General features: G+C 43.4%; 1 protein-coding gene across 3 annotated transcripts in view; it reads left to right on the forward strand.

The window, feature by feature from the left end:
* The window catches only part of LOC121152014 (dynein heavy chain 3, axonemal), a 119,815-nt gene extending 106,637 nt beyond the window's left edge, over positions 1-13,178 (forward strand). For all 3 annotated transcript variants that reach the window (XM_040973912.1, XM_040973911.1, XM_040973910.1), the window contains exons 54-61: positions 1,233-1,477; positions 2,948-3,064; positions 6,144-6,298; positions 7,783-7,950; positions 8,660-8,802; positions 10,519-10,723; positions 11,363-11,500; positions 12,800-13,178. In XM_040973912.1, coding sequence (XP_040829846.1) covers positions 1,233-1,477; positions 2,948-3,064; positions 6,144-6,298; positions 7,783-7,950; positions 8,660-8,802; positions 10,519-10,723; positions 11,363-11,500; positions 12,800-13,153 — 1,525 coding nt within the window. In that variant the 3' untranslated portion in view covers positions 13,154-13,178. The remainder of the gene's footprint in view (positions 1-1,232; positions 1,478-2,947; positions 3,065-6,143; positions 6,299-7,782; positions 7,951-8,659; positions 8,803-10,518; positions 10,724-11,362; positions 11,501-12,799) is intronic.
* The last annotated feature ends 3,504 nt before the right edge of the window (positions 13,179-16,682 follow it).

A 16,682-nucleotide genomic window follows, 5' to 3' on the forward strand; every position in this document is an offset into this window, starting at 1 on the left:
CAGGAATGCAGGCTACTTGAGAGCAGATTTTCTGATGATTTTAAAGGGATCACAGGAATCTAGAATTTTAAAAGAATGTCCTAGATTTTTAAAGGCTGTAGACTGTTAAAAATTGACAACTATTTAAAAAAATGTTACAGCACCCTTGTGTCCAATTGGCGTAAGCCCAGTATCACGCACCCATATGCGGGCTGAAATCGGGCCTTATGCTACCAATTTATGATCTCTTCTCTCCCCTCTCAGACTCTTTCCCTTGTCCAACAAAACAGTAAACAAAACAGGGTGTCATTATAGAACAACCAGGACTTGAATTGGTACTTCAGAATGGGATGCAGGCATCACGTTAAGCAGTGGCTTAACGTGCTATTCCACAGTGCCAGGCCCAACTTTTGTAATTTAAATTGAAAATTGTCCATATTCTCAAGGCTCACTTCAAATATCTTGTTTATGACAGGTGTTAGCCCATTTTTTTCTAAAGGTCCAGATTATATGCTAAACTCTGCAGATCATGTGCCTGTTCCAACTGTTCAACTCTGTCATGGCACGGAGAACGCTGCCATAGACAACTTATACATGAAGAATCATGGTGTTCCAATAAAAGTATTTATAAAAAATGGGATGGACTGGATTGCGCTCCCTGGCTATAATTTGGCAACTTTTGCTCTGCCACATCCTGGCTGTCTCTGAGGCATTGAAACATCTTCTTCCTTTCGCCCCCTTTCAGCCTTTAATTTTCTTCCCTTCCAGTATTTTATAAATCCTTGTGCTATAGCATCCCATGGACTTGTCTTTTATTTATTGCCTGATTCCCATTTCCTCTCTTGCAACAGGGCTATGAGTAGCTGGAAGCTAAAAACAATGTTGTGTTCACTTCTGTCCTTGTGGTGTATAGTGCTTTGCCCATAATGGATGCTAAGAAGGTCTGAAAGGGCAGAAATCAGGGGCTGAAGAGCAGGGGTTTTGAAGTCAGAGAATTCCAAACTCATGGCATGTCCTTGCAAAGCTTCACCTGACCTCTGTATGTCCCCATTTCCTCACTGACGAATGTGGGTAGTTAAAGAGGATAAAAGTGCATAGCTAAGAGGAACAAGGGAACTGAGAGGACAGACACCAAATTCTTAGTATGGGTTTTGCATTTAGTATGCTTAATATATGGTAGTTGGTATTGTCTGTTAGTATTTTTCAATATAACATTCCATTGCTATAAATATTTGAGTCCTTTGTTCTTCCAGGCTGTGGTTAACCAGCTATCCATCAGAGAAATTTCCAGTCAGCATTCTCCAGAATGGGATCAAAATGACCAATGAGCCCCCCAAAGGGCTTCGGGCCAACCTGCTTCGCTCCTACCTCAATGATCCCATCTCAGACCCTGTGTTTTTCCAAAGCTGTGCAAAACCAGTGATGTGGCAAAAGCTGTTGTTTGGCCTTTGCTTCTTTCATGCTGTCGTTCAGGAAAGAAGAAACTTCGGACCCCTAGGTAAGCCATGACATTGTACCTGAGCAAGTTTTATATGTGTGTGTTCAGTTTTGCATTCAGATATGGTTGTTGGTAAAAATACAATATAAGTATGTTCTTTGTAGTATATTTGAGATATATTTAGACTATGTATACCTGAAATCAAGATTGTGCTGAGTGTCCTGCATTTTTTATTTGCTAAACTTGACCTATAACCAGGTCAGTGCCAATGTCAGGAAAACCAGAGGTCCCCTAATTGCTAAAGTCACATGATTATGGGAAGATGGAGGCACTTTCCTTTGGCATATATCTGCCTGCTCAGGCACAAAGACTCTTCTCCAGGGAGTTGTCACCAAGCGATTTATAATCTCTCAGGTAGCTCTCTTTACATATGCATAATAATGGAAGAAACATACCTGGGACACTTGTGCTGCTTCTATCTATCTATCTATCTATCTATCACCACTCTATGGCCTAACTTGTAACTTGATATTTTTTTAGAGCATATTATCAAATTGCCAAATAAAAATCCCAAGTGTTAGGTGAAAGCACTTGTTCTCTTACCTGTAGACTGATTGTTCAGTAGCTTTCAGTTGACCGCATCAGTGAATTCTTACCAGATTGGTTGGTTGGATAACAGGATTCTTCCTGGCTATCTTCTTCCTGCCTTCTACCTCTGTACCCTAGCCCCCAGTTACCTCCAAGAAGCACTCTCCACTGAGCATTGAGGATGAGATAGCCCTCAGGGGAATGCTCCTGTGCAACTACATTTCATAATCACATCCTCCACCACCATTCTTTTGTCCATGTCAGAACTCTAGAAGTTCGTACAAACAGTTTGCCTCACAGCCAGTTGTGCCATGGTTGCCAGCACACACCGTTTACTATATGTGGGCTATGTTTTTCATTTGAATGTGAATGTTTAGAAAGAAATGAAACCCTGTATAGGTCACAGGTTCCACTATAGCCATCATGCATGGTTCCCATCCTTATATCACTTGTCTGGCCACCATGTGCATTTATCATTATACTATTGGAAATATAAATGGAAGTGTCTTTAAGGCTGGCCATCCATCTCTCTCATGAGCCCATGGAGGCAAATTCTCAAAATTAGCTTATTTCTGTTGTTTAGTCATAACAACTGCTCCGTAGCTATGCTTTGGTGTTATTTTTGGAACTCTATGAATTACCACAATATTCTAGCCAGGCTGAAAAATTCTCATTCCATAAATCCCAAGATGTTAACATCTCTGTTAACGAATGGAGAGACCCATTGGAAATTGATTTTGGAATGTATGTTTTCTCAGGCAGAATGGCTCCCATGTTGGCAATAAACGTCAAGGCTAATAGTTGGCCTGATGCATGATCAACTTCACACAGCTGAAAAAGGCTCTTGATCCATAATGATTCTTAACTCCACTGGCTCGGTGTCTGAGTGAAATTTAAAAGCTCTCAGCACCAATACCTCTAATTCTTTTCTGTCTCATGTAGGTTGGAACATTCCTTATGAATTCAACGAATCTGACCTAAGGATTAGTATGCGACAGATTCAGATGTTTCTCAATGATTACAAGGAAGTGCCATTTGATGCCCTGACCTACCTAACAGGTAATTATGAGAGGAACTTGGCTGCTGTAAATTTCTAGTGTCATATACCAGTATCATGCTCTTCTTTTCCTGACTCCTCTCACTCATTCAGCAAACATTGAGCTCTTAGAAATGTTGGTCGTCATACTAGATACTGTAAAAATAAAACACAAAAAATAAACAAGACAAGTAGGACATTCTCCATATGTCCAGGTAGTCATATTCTACAAAGGCAGAAAAATATAAAGAAATAAATGATGCTGAGAGTGACAAGTTCAACAAGAAAAACATTTATAAAATAAAAAGACAGCACAATCCATTAAAGCATGGAATGGATGGGCAATGGTTATGAGAAACTTCATGATGATATGAAATGAGTTTTAAAGGATAAGTAGGAATTTTACATATAGAAGAAGAAACGGGGGTGAGCATAGAGGTGGGAATGGTAGTTAACTGTTGAGCATTTAAAAAAATTAACCAGCACCCTTTTATTAGTCATGTAAGACTCTTTTTAAAAGGTATAAGGCACATCTGGCCACTTGGGGAACTTTCACTCTTGCTATAAAAAACAGATATGTAGACATTTGCCATGACAGCTAAGACACCACTAGGGCTGCGCGTGTCCCATGTTGGAGTAGCCATGTTGGATTCCTGGATCCTGATTCTAGCTTCTTGCTAATGCATCCCCGTGGTGGCAGCAGGTTATGGATCAAGTGTTGAGTCCCTCCCACCCAGGTAGCACACTAAGATTGAGACTCCTGACTTTTGCCTAATTCTGGCTGTTGCAAGTGCATGGGGAGTGAACCGGCAGCTGGGAGATCTCTATTCATCTGTCTATTTCTTCCAAATAGATTAATGGAAACAAATTTTAAATAGGCATGAATGTATCTATAAAGAAATGGAACTTTCCTTCAACATTAAGCTAAATCCATTCTCTGAAGGAAAATTTGCTGAAGAAGGAATGGACCTTGTAATATCGCTGTGTGTGATTTATCCTCACTCAGGGTCCCTCTTAGATGCCCTCTAGCACTGCCTTGCTGACTTTTGGGGAAAGGAGGACCATTCCTCCTTTAATATTATAGTTCAAGGGGCCCGGCGGTGTGGCCTAGCGGCTAAAGTCCTCACCTTGAATGCACTGGGATCCCATAGGGGCCCCAGTTCTAATCCCGGCAGCCCCACTTCCCATCCAGCTCCCTGCTTGTGGCCTGGGAAAGCAGTCGAGGAAGGTCCAAAGCCTTGGGATCCTGCACCTGTGTGGGAAACCTGGAAGAAGTTTCTGGCTCCTGGTGTTGCGGTCACTTGGGGAATGAATCTTCAGACGAAAGATATTGTCTCTCCCTCTCTGTATATCTGACTTTGCAGTAAAAACAAATCTTGGGCCCGGCGGCCTGGCCTAGTGGCTAAAGTCCTCACCTTGAACACCCTGGGATCCCATATGGTCGCCGGTTCTAATCCCAGCAGCTCCACTTCCCATCCAGCTCCCTGCTTGTGGCCTGGGAAAGCAGTCGAGGACAGCCCAAAGCCTTGGGACCCTGCACCCGTGTGGGACACCCGGAAGAGGTTCCTGGTTCTCAGCTTCGAATTGGCATAGTACTGGCCGTTGCGGCTCACTTGGGGAGTGAACCATCAGACGGAAGATCTTCCTCTCTGTCTCTCCTCCTCTCTGTATATCTGACTTTGTAATAAAAATAAATAAAAATCTTTAAAAAAAATATTATAGGGCCCGGCGTGGTGGCGCAAGTGGTTAAAGGTCCTCGCCTTGCATGCCCGGGATCCCATATGGGCGCCGGTTCTAATCCTGGCAGTCCCGCTTCCCTTCCAGTTCCCTGCCTGTGGCCTGGGAAAGCAGTCGAGGACGGCCCAAAGCTTTGGGAACCTGCACCCGCGTGGGAGACCCGGAAGAGGCTCCTGGCTTCGGACCGGCATAGTATCGGCCCATTGCGCTCACTTGAGGAGTGAATCATCGGACGGAGGATCTTCCTCTCTGTCTCTCCTCTCTGTATATCCGCCTTTCCAATGAAAAAATAATAAAAATAAATCTTTAAAAAAATATATTATAGTTCAAGTACTGTCACAACAGCTGAAACAAGCTGCAGAGTTCAGTCCAAACTTTGCTAAAGACCAGAGACATCAGCAAAGAGAGCTTCAGATATCTAATTGGTTTGGCTCAAGTTAAGCAGCTTGTCTAGGGCTCAAACAGAACAGCTTCCTGTTGGTTCTTTACTTCTCTCTTAACTGGATACAAGCAATCCTCTAAGACATGGAGACACTTCCAAGTCAGAACCAAGGGAAGTCGAGATTCCTTGTCTGCCCCGCTCCCAAGTTGGGTCTTACGTCCTGCCTCCTGTGTGTAGATCTGCCTCTTTGGGAATGGTACAATCCTACCCTTTAGGGAACCCTGGTTCCTGTGCACATGCACACTTTTTTTTTCCTCCTTGCACACTTAGGGTGTTGACTTGCAAATTCCAGGCCTGACCTACATACACAAATACTATGAAATCCTGACCAGGTAGGCATGTCATAGGGTTGATGAGCTGAATGTTACATCATCTCCAAAAATTGTTTTCTGGAAATCTGAATGTAGAAGCTTCAACCTCAGAGAATACTGTTTCAGTGATGAGAGGTTCGTGAGGTGAGGAAAGTCATATGCCAAAGCACTGGATATAGGATGACCTCAATTTCCTGATGTGTGTGTGGTCACACTTGTAACTAATTGGATACTTTCTATGTTCTAAATGTCATGCTAGATGCTTTATAAGCATCACCTCACATGGTTTTAGCCACAGACTTACAAGCTGAATTCTGCAATTATTTCAATTTTTTGGCCAGTGAAAAGCTGCTCTTAAGTGACAGAGCTGGAACTGTGTTATATCAAAGTCCTTACTCTAAACAACAATTTTTTTGTAAAGCCTTTTATATGTAAGTGCCTATATACCCAAAAATGCCTAGAATATGCCTAAATATTAGTAGTTGTCAACTATAAAATTCCAAAAAGGCCGTCTCATCCCCAACTAAGCAAGACTACAGCAACTCTGCATCCTGGCAAAGTTTGCTGTGACCTTCCCTCGCCTGAACTTGTTCCTCTCTTGGTTGTCCCCAGGGGAATGTAATTACGGAGGCAGAGTGACTGATGACAAAGACAGGCGTCTCCTGCTGTCTCTTCTGTCCATGTTCTACTGCAAGGAAATCGAGCAGGACTATTACTACCTTGCTCCTGGAGACACCTACTACATCCCTCAGCACGGCTCCTACCAGGTGAAGGGGTGGGGAGATTCTGTCTCATACTGTAAGAGGAGCTCTGTGGTCTCCATCAGGTTATGGGCTACTGTGTCATTAAGGAGAGTACCATAGCCTTGGGCTCCCTAGTTTGGGTCCCTAAATTAATCCCCGCATTCCTGAATGCCCACGGGACAGACACTGGTACTGTTTAATGAAATCTGGGTTACTTTAAAATACAAGGTCTTTAAAATACAAGGTCCATGGAATTTGGAGAAGAAGCACAGTTAAGATGAAGTTTTGGTAGTGAATAGGTTAGAAGTTAATGCTTGAAAGGAAAGGCTCATAAAATGGGATAAGGACTAATAGTATGACACAGCAGGTTCAGCTCTCCACCTGCAGTGGGTTTGAGTTCAAGTCCCAGTTGCTCCATTTCCACTCCATCTCTCTGCTAACGAGCTCGGGAAAGCAGCAGAGGATGGCTCAGGTGCTTGGGCCCTTGCCACTCAAGTGGGAATTCTGGGTTCCCAGATTTGTCCTGACCCAGCCACAGCTGTTGTGATCATTTGGGGAATTAACCAGTAAGATATAAAATCTCTATGTATGTGTGTATGTTTCCTTTTCCTCTCTATATAACCCTGACTTTCAAACAGATAAATCCTTGAACTTTGAAAAAAAGAGGGCCCGGCACGGTGGTGCAAGTGGTTAAAGGTCCTCCCCTTGCACGCCCGGGATCCCATATGGGCGCCGGTTCTAATCCCGGCAGCCCCGCTTCCCTTCCAGCTCCCTGCCTGTGGCCTGGGAAGGCAGTCGAGGACGGCCCAAAGCTTTGGGAACCTGCACCCGCGTGGGAGACCCGGAAGAGGCTCCTGGCTTCGGATCGGCATAGTATCGGCCCGTTGCGCTCACTTGGGGAGTGAATCATCGGACGGAAGATCTTCCTCTCTGTCTCTCCTCTCTGTATATCCGCCTTTCCAATGAAAAAATAATAAAAATAAATCTAAAAAAAAAAAAAAAAAAGAAAAAAAGAGAGGGGTGGGAAGGGAGACAGAATACTTATTGTATAGGAGAATGAGAAGCAGAAGATGAAAACAAATCTGAATGAAGGTGAAATTGACCCCTTGTTATATGCCAAAACTTTATTCCATTATAACTGCATTTGGCTTCCCAATGACAAATAAGGAAACTGATGTCCCAGTTAACCATCTCAAGCTTACAGTTAGTCTGCTATGGGGCCAGGATCCAAGCCTAGTGCTACTTGACTTCACAACCAGGAGTGCTGGTAGATCAGAGAAGTCTGGGGTGGTGGGAAGGAAATGTGCAGCCCTAACCACTCTCCCACTCCCTTCCCTGAAAACTGCCTGAGGAAGAGCTCAGGACACATTTGCCTATCCTGGGTGTGTATGCAGAGAAGTGGCTGTGACACTGTGATTCTTGTTTGGGTTGGGACCAGCTAAGTCCTGATCATGTGGGAGGCTCCTGGGACCCTATGCCTGTGTCAACTGAAGATTTCCTTTTTTCAGTCTTACCTTGAGTATCTCAGGACCCTTCCCATCACAGCCCACCCAGAAGTGTTTGGCCTCCATGAGAATGCCGACATCACCAAGGACAACCAGGAAACCAACCAGCTCTTTCAAGGAGTGCTGCTGACGCTCCCCAGGCAATCAGGAGGGGGTGGCAAGTCACCTCAGGTAACCGACTTGGAGCAAGGCATCAGTCAGCCTTCTGGAAGTTTCCCAACTTGTGGGCACCCAGAATTGTGGACAATGACCAAGAAGGCAGAAACAAAGAATCCTGGCTAACCCCTGGGGGACGCAGTGCTTCTGGCCCACCATTGCCTTATAACCTTCATGATTTATTCCCCTAAAATACTTCAAAACTAGTTCTATTTTGCTTTGAAGCTTTTATTGGGGTCATGCAGTGGGGTGTGGGGGACTGCATAATAGAACCATTACATGGAAAGTCACTGTCATTTCCATAAAGTCATGATAGTCACAAAAGAAAATGAAAGTGAAATAGTTTATGAAATTCTTCTCAGATGCTGCTGCTGGTCAAAGCCTCTGAGCTGAGGCCTTGCTGGCTCTTGTTCTGCCAGTGTTGTGTTCTTCCCTGTAGCTATTTGCTTGATCAAGAACCCCCCACCTGCCCCTTAGGCTTTTCCAACAGTGAAAATAAGCATTTTCACTTTCTGGGGCAAGGAGGGATATTCTCCCTAAGGATGTTCCTACTGCACCTCTTACCCTGAAAGGCAAAACTAGCTTCTCTGGGGAGAGTTGTCAGGAGAGCCAAGCAGAATATGTTTACAAAAGATACATGCTCACCACTTTAAGTTCACCCACACCAAGCCACAAGCCTGCAAGTCTTATTTCTCATTTTTATCTCTACTGCCTGCGCTTGAAGGAAGTGGTTGAGGAGCTGGCCCAGGACATACTCTCCAAGCTTCCCAAAGACTTTGACCTGGAAGACATCATGAAGCTATACCCAGTGATCTATGAGGAATCTATGAACACAGTCCTAAGACAGGAGCTCATCAGATTCAACAGGTGGGCTGGATGTCCTTGTCTTGACCCTGGGGGTTGAGGGTGTGGCTGTAATGGACTGTGGTGGAGATGGAGGCTTGATAAGGGGTCAGTATGCAGAGGAAGTGGTTTGCTCAACCTACCAGGAAGAGAGATAAATAGGGCAGTTCCCAACATGTGTTGGCTCACAGTTAAGCTACTCCTATTCATTTTCTCCCATTCATTCATATTCATGACACCTGTAAACCAATGCTAAGCAGAGGCTAATGGTAAAAGTTGTTATCAGAGCCATATACACTGAGCCTTTAGTGCCAGACAAGGGAGTCCTTGCACTATATGTGGTTCTCATTCAGACCACACTGCTTTGCTGAAGAGAAAACTCATCTTGGTGTGTGGGGGCATGGTGCTCCATCTTCTAGATACTGGGCCTAGTGGCTTCCTCCTCTGCTACCCTGTCTCCCTTGTGGCTATTCAAAGTCTTACTGGGCAATTGCGGGGCCTCCACACTAGCCTTTCACTACATTACAGTACACGAGAACAAGGGTAACAGCAATCTTATTTTCCAGTGATGGTCAAGAGTAATCACCATATGCAATACTCTGATGTTTTCTCCTCACCGTCTTTCCTTGCCTGCTCTTCCATCCAGGAAACTCCTTTTCTTGCCTTTGATTCTTCTTGTGTCCCTTCAGTTGAGATTCTGTGTGTCTTCAGAGATGACAGGCTTTCTCTGCTGGCAGATTCTCTGGCATCCTCAGGTGAATTCCCTCAGGGCTTGGCTGAACTTCAGAACACAGAGGCCAGAAAGGCAGATGATCTTGGCCTCTGCTCGGATGCCCTTCAGTTGCCTCTTCATGGGTGCACACCTCATGGTCTATAAAAAGAATAACTCTGGCAGTGTGCACCAAAAAGCCCTAACACTGTGTGTGTTCTCTGACCCAGAAATACATTCAATAAGCAAATAATTAGAAATTTGCTCAAAGTTTGATATCATTGCTATTTATAATGACAGCAGTATAGAAATTATACATTCCAACAGTAGGGAGACATTAAAATAAGATGCTTTGTAGCATTAAAAAGGATAATTTAGGTGTTTAGTTATTAAGTTGGAAAGATTCCTTACATGTTAAGAGAAATATTTTTAAAAGTTAATATGTAGCATGATCCTACTTAAAAAATAATTTCTGCTTACAACAAAAAATTTTACATTGTTTTAAAGTTATATTTAGGTAGTAAGGGAGTGAGTGACTTAATTTTTCCTCAATTAATTATTGTTCACTAATTTTATGACCCTTTTAAAGGAGGGAGTGAAAGGAGTCAGTACTTGGAGTCAGTATTTTTGAGTAAGAAAAGGCTGCTGAAAGGGCAGACTTTGGGTACAGATATTAAGACCTAACCTGGGATGCCCACATTCACCTGTCAGAAAACCCGATTCCAGTCTTCTCTTCACTCCCAACTCCAGCTTCATGGTAATGCCCTGGGAGTCACTAGCCAATGGCTCCAGTACTTGGGTCCTTGCCAGACTCGGGAGAGTTCCTATTTCCTAGTCTCAGCCTAGTTCAGCCCTGTTGTGGGCATCTGGGGAGAGAACCCGTAGATAGAAGATCTCTGTCTGTCTCTGTCCCTTTTTCATTATGTGAGTTTCTCTCTCTTATTCTGCATTTCAAATAGAAATTAACAGAGGAGAGAAAAGGACAGTGTCCACAAGAGAACCCGTCTCAGCCAGCTCCTTTTTTCTTGCAGGCTCACCAAAGTGGTTCGCACAAGCCTCATCAATCTCGGACGAGCCATCAAAGGTCAGGTTTTGATGTCCTCAGAACTGGAGGAAGTCTTCAACAGCATGCTTGTGGGGAAAGTTCCAGCCATGTGGGCAGCCAAATCCTACCCATCACTGAAGCCGCTGGGGGGTTATGTGGCTGACCTGCTAGCCCGCTTGGCCTTCTTCCAGGTACCTAGGAGTCAGGGCAACTGGGGCATTTGGCATGCTCATTCAGGTGAAGACTACATTCTAAAATGACAAATCAGAGGCAAGGGGGATAGGAAAGGCAGCCATATAGCATCCCGGACCTAGCACTTGGTCCTTGTCTTCCCTGGGTGCAGGTGAGAGACTTATCAAAGTCCCTAGCAAGACAGGGGCAAGAACCAGAATAAATATCATAAACCAGTGGCTCTTGGGCCAGTAGGTGGTTTGGCTACCTGGCAATTTAAAATCTTCGAGTTAGCGTGTAAACACTTGATTTCTACATATAAGAATTCAAATGCTTTTCAAGCAATAAATAAATACATAAAACCATGGGTCTACATTCTTGCATGGTAGCTCTTTCTGGAGGTGAGTATAAATCTTCAGACAAGATTTATAACTCCCCACCACTCTCTGTTATGCCCCTGAGCCCAGCTTGCACCTGTGCTTGTCTTAAACTAGAAATAATATTTCTTCTTGTCAAAAGAGGGAAGAGAGTAGCTAAACTAAGAGGGCTCTGCCTGTTTGAAAAAACTGAGAAAAGCTTATTTCTTGCTGGAACTCACATTACCTGACTTGGAACTATCTTTGAAGTGTTCTTAATTTTTGATTTTTGTGGCTCTCCAGGAATGGATTGACATGGGGCCACCTGCAGTCTTTTGGATCTCTGGATTCTACTTCACACAATCCTTTCTGACCGGTGTCTCCCAGAATTATGCCCGGAAATACACCATCCCCATTGACCACATTGGATTTGAGTTTGAGGTAGGGGTGCTTTGGATTAGGCCAACTTTGATAAAGCAGTGTTACCCATTTCCTTCTAAGTTCATACAATAGGATGTTAAGGCCCAAGTGCTTCTCAGTTGGTAAAGATGGTCATATTCAGGATGGCTTAGAGGCTCCCAGAAGCTTCCTGCAGGATCAGAGGAGTCCCAAGGCTTTGTCTTTGTATATATAAGAAAGAATCTTTCCAAAGAAAAATGAAAACATCTACCCATGCTATCTATTCAACATGGCAGACTCTTCATCTGGAAGTAGGCTAATGCCCTTGGGTCATCCTTTGCTTAGGGTACAGTTAAAAGAAAGGATAACATTCAATTATCACTGTGCCCATATATGGGAGGGAGTGAGACTACTATACAGTGTGGTAGGATCCTAAAATTCTATGTATAGATCATTTAAAATCTAGTCTAGAGATTACTAGCTGGTGACCGGATGTCTTAATTTATGAATGAACTGGACAGGACATGGAGGACTATATCAAGACAAAATGAATATCATAATAAAACAAAAATAACTAAGAGACCCTAAAAACACACCTATTAAAATCAATAGAGGAATCTATATGGTAATGAGTATTGAGTAATACACAAAAATTAGGGGAGGCATTTGGCGTATTGATTTACGCATGCTTGGGATAAGCTGTTTTCTGGCTCACCAGAATCTCTACCAGTCCCCGTGTCTTATCCCTAGTCCACTGTCTGCTTTTACATGAAGGATTCATCACTTTTGAACTTGAACAGTAGTATGATGGAACTCACTGATATGAGATCATCGAATCACTTTTTTTATTTCCAGGAGTTTTCTTTTTTTTTTTTTTTTTTTTTGAGCTGGCTGTGGGTTGGTGGTTTCAAATTGAACTCCAGATGAGCCTTTTAAATCTCAGAAATCAACAGAAAGTATAATTCAAGGCTTTATCTCTCCCATTCCCATCCTCAGCCTACCTCTGAACCTGAATCTAACTTTGTAAATCAGGTCCCAAAAGGAGGGGATTATGCAAGTTCACCAAGCTTGTTACAATGAATGTAGCCTATGGGGTCCTACTTTAGTTCATTCTCCATGCTCACCTTATAGACAGATGGTTGGCATACTGAATAAGAGTCAGGCCTGGCCCACATACCACAGCCAGAGAGATTACCCCAGAAGCTCCCTTGTCCTTGGAGATGCCTCCTGAAACAGATATAGCAACCAGGTTCTACTTTGGGAATTAGATTCTAACCCCCTAACACTGCCCTGGGTAGGAAAATGGTGGGGAATGGAACTCATAGCTTTCTACTTTTCCAGGTAACCACACAAGAAACAGTCATGGAGAATAGCCCAGAAGATGGGGCATACATCAAAGGGCTCTTCCTGGAAGGTGCTCGTTGGGACAGGAAAACTAAGCAGATTGGGGAGTCACTCCCCAAAATCCTGTATGACCCACTGCCTATCATTTGGCTGAAACCAGGGAAGAGTGCATTTTTTCTGCACGAGAACATTTACGTGTGTCCTGTCTACAAAACCAGTGCCCGAAGGGGCATGCTCTCTACTACTGGCCACTCCACCAACTATGTCCTCTCCATTGAGCTCCCTACAAATCTGCCCCAAAAGCACTGGATAAACCGAGGGGTGGCCTCTCTCTGTCAGCTAGATAACTGATGACAAACAGTAAAAGGCATTTCATGTTCAACTACAGACTAGCTTGCTTTTCTTGAGTCACATGACATGATCACACCAATGATAATGATGAATACATTGTTAGAGAAGGTAATACCCCCAAAGAGAGTAGCTACCAAAGCAGAATTTAACATCAGCAGTGAGACTCTTCAGTGTGGACCAGTGGTCATTTGACTCCATTCCCTTGAGGTGTATTTTCCCGTTATTTAGCTGTAATTGTCATTGTACTTCCATTACATCTCTCCTAGTTGAGCTACGTGGTGTACCATTAGGCGGCTTGTGAAGGCTCTTGATATCCTTGACAAGTACTCACAACCATCTTATGAATTATCATGATCTCCAGATTGCAAAAACTTAGAGGTTTAAAAACCATTAAGTGCAAAGTTCTACAACTTGTCAATGATAGCACAGGGATCCAGCTGCTTTTCTACTAACCTACACAGATGGGCTGGAATTTCAGCAACAAAGGAGAAGCATGCCTGCTGCCCATATACCGAGTCAGCACTCATGCCTAGGCCTCTAGTTATCTAACTTCGCCCTGAGTAGTGGGAATGATGGTCTCAACCGCTGGAGGTTCAGCTTGCCTAAGATGCCCTATCTCTATCAGATTACAGAACTAGTTTTGAATTGAGGTCTGTCTGGCTCATGAACTTAAGCATTTTTTTACTGCCATATGCTGCCTTCCTGCCAAAGCCTTGGCTATGCTTTCAATTCCTGGAGTCAGCTGGAAGAGAGGCCTGAGGGAGCAAATTCTCGAAGAAGCCCTAGGTGGCTTCTTTCAGGACATGCCATTGTCGTCCCCTTACAGTTGGGAAAAAACATGAGACTATTTGAGAATCTTAATGTGTCTTGGCCTGGCTTCTCTGTCTCTTTATGAGGAAAGATGTCCTGACTAAGGGCCTTTGATTTTTTTTTTCCTAAATGCGAGAAGATTCTCTGAACCAAATAAACATGTTCAGAAAATTTCACTTTGTTTCATTATGACGCCTTCTCATTGAGGACTCTGAATTTTTGAGATCAGCAAACCATCCATGTGATATGAGAGGTAAAGCAGAAGGGGAGGTTCTCCCAGTCCTGCTGGGGCCATGAAAAGACAGTGAGGAGTCAGTCTTCTTCAGTTCAAAGCAGGTAGCTTAATTATTTTTTTTTTCTAGGAATCAGTTTTTCCAGTGGTGTTAAAAAATCAGAACAGATAACTGGAACTACTATATTGTTCCAAGTAAGATTATCAGTCATATGAAGTGGAAAGAAGGTTGGGATCCCAAATACCTGAATTGTGGACTGGTAGGTGAAAAGAGCTGGCAGGGTGGAGGTTGGCTAAAAGAACAACTAAATTTTAATTGCAGTTATCTAGCCCCAGTTCAAAAAGCTGAGGGAGGCAGGGATGTCTCATTCCTTGGAGGTCGAGGGACAGAATGTTTTTGTATGATGGATTGAACTTTTGTAATTTAAAAAGTTTCCTCCACTTTGAAAAGAGAACTTGCCCTAAATTTAAGGTCATTTTCTGTTGGGGCAAATGTGGTAATATCTCCTCCTGGGAAAAGCAATATGCTCGTCAGAAATCATGGTGAGTTAGAGGCTGGAGTCCTGAGGCAGAGATGGCCAGAGATCAGCTTGGTGAGGAACTGCAGGCTCCTTCTATAAATAGCTCAGCAGATGACATCGGACAAACCTTGTCACCATGCTATTCCTTTCTCTTTAAAAATCTAGCTGTTGAGCAGTTACATTCAGTCCTTGTCAGCATTCAAAGAAAACTGCACTGATAGAAAGGTCGCAGGGAAGGCAGGTTCTGCCTTTTAAAAGCGGAAGATGGGGGGTTTTATAGTTCGTGTGAAAGACAGAAGGAAATGCTATTAAAAACAAAACATGGAGTGGGAATTGTGGCACAGTGGTTGATTCTAGTTGGGACGTTGGCATCCTCTGCTTCCAGTCTAGCTTTCTGAAGACATGCATCCTGGGAAACAAGTGACAGCTCTAATATGTGGGTCTCTGCCACTCATGTGCAAGATGCAGATAGCATTCTAAGGTTTCAGCCTCACCCAGCTATGACTACTCTGGGCTTTCTGTTGTTCTAGCTTTAAATATATAAAGACTTAAAAAAAAAACAGGTTAGTGAAAGATTTGATAATAAATTAACTATATGTTTTTGTGTAGTAGTATATGCACCTTTGCAAAGGAAATACAATAAAATGCACATGTGGTAAGATTACTTGCTTGTATCAAAAGGCTAGCCAGCAACCAGATGGATCTCCACCATGGAGGAATTTGGGTAATGGTGACCACTACTCCCAGTAGAGTGATACAGGCCTTGCACAGTGTCACTTTGAGAGGTTAGCATGGGGTACAGGTGTTAAAATGTCCTTGGGCCGTCTGTATCCCATGTCCAAATATCTGGGTTCGAGTCCCACCTCTGTTTCTGATCCAGCTTCCTGCTAGTTGCACCCTTGGAGGCAGCAGATGATGGCCCAAGTAATTGGGTTCCTGCCACCCACATAGGAGACCCACCTTGAGTTCTTAGCTCCTGGCTTCAGTCTGGCACAGCTCCAAACTTTTTGGGGGCATGTGAGAAGTGAACTATTGGATGGTAGATATCTGTCTCCCTGCCTTTCAAATAGAAGACATTTAAAAATCCATCTTGAGTTAATTAGAGAGGCATCATCATGGAGATGAGCAAGCCATGTCTCCTTTTATCCAGAACAATCAGTTTTTCCTCCAGTGTAGGAACAGATCGCTGTTCTACTGGCTGACCACCAGATAAAGTAGTTGGCTTGACTTTACAGGCCCTCTGTTACATGGGAAATACTTAACTTTAAATATGAGAATCAGTTCTGGGCAGGAAAATGCTTTCCATAACAGACAGGTTGGAAGGAACAGATTCCTGTTGTCCAATTCAAGGAGCTGGGTCGCATGCTCACTTTGACATTTTTGTCTCTGCCTCTTCACCAAAGGCTTACAGCTGACATTTGTGTTAGCATGGATACACTACCACTTCATCAACATAGCGTATCTGTTCTCTTTGTTGTATTCTGGCATAAAAAAGTATGCTGATGCCCACAGAAGTAGGACTTCTTCCGAGGGTCACAAGCTCATTTTCGAAAAGAACAAAATTAAGAGGCTTGTCTTTATTGGTGATGCCTATCCTCTTTGAGGAGGCAGGTGGTGCCGAGAGGAAATGACAATGATGCACAAATAACTTGACAAGGGATTATCTGACTCCATACGTGCAGGGAAGCAAATTCTTTGTGTTTTTGATCTGTTTGTCTCATTGTGTTTAGACATAACGTGAAAGTCAGCTTGGTGTTAGAACAGAGTGAATGCAGTAAGTTTCAGATCTGAAGTGCATCTTTTAAATGTATGTATTTAACTAACAGATGTAACTCTGTGTATGTGTATGGGGAGAAATGCGTCTCACAGAAATTCTAAGAAATCATGGTCAATTCACGGATGCTCCTTTTAAGGGGAGTTTAGGAAACCAAAATGCACACTCGGAAAAACACTTCTAAAAAGCCAA

This window comes from Ochotona curzoniae, unplaced genomic scaffold (assembly GCF_017591425.1).
Source record: "Ochotona curzoniae isolate NIBS_2020 unplaced genomic scaffold, NIBS_Ocur_1.0 contig_2321, whole genome shotgun sequence".
NCBI classification, from domain to species: domain Eukaryota; kingdom Metazoa; phylum Chordata; class Mammalia; order Lagomorpha; family Ochotonidae; genus Ochotona; species Ochotona curzoniae.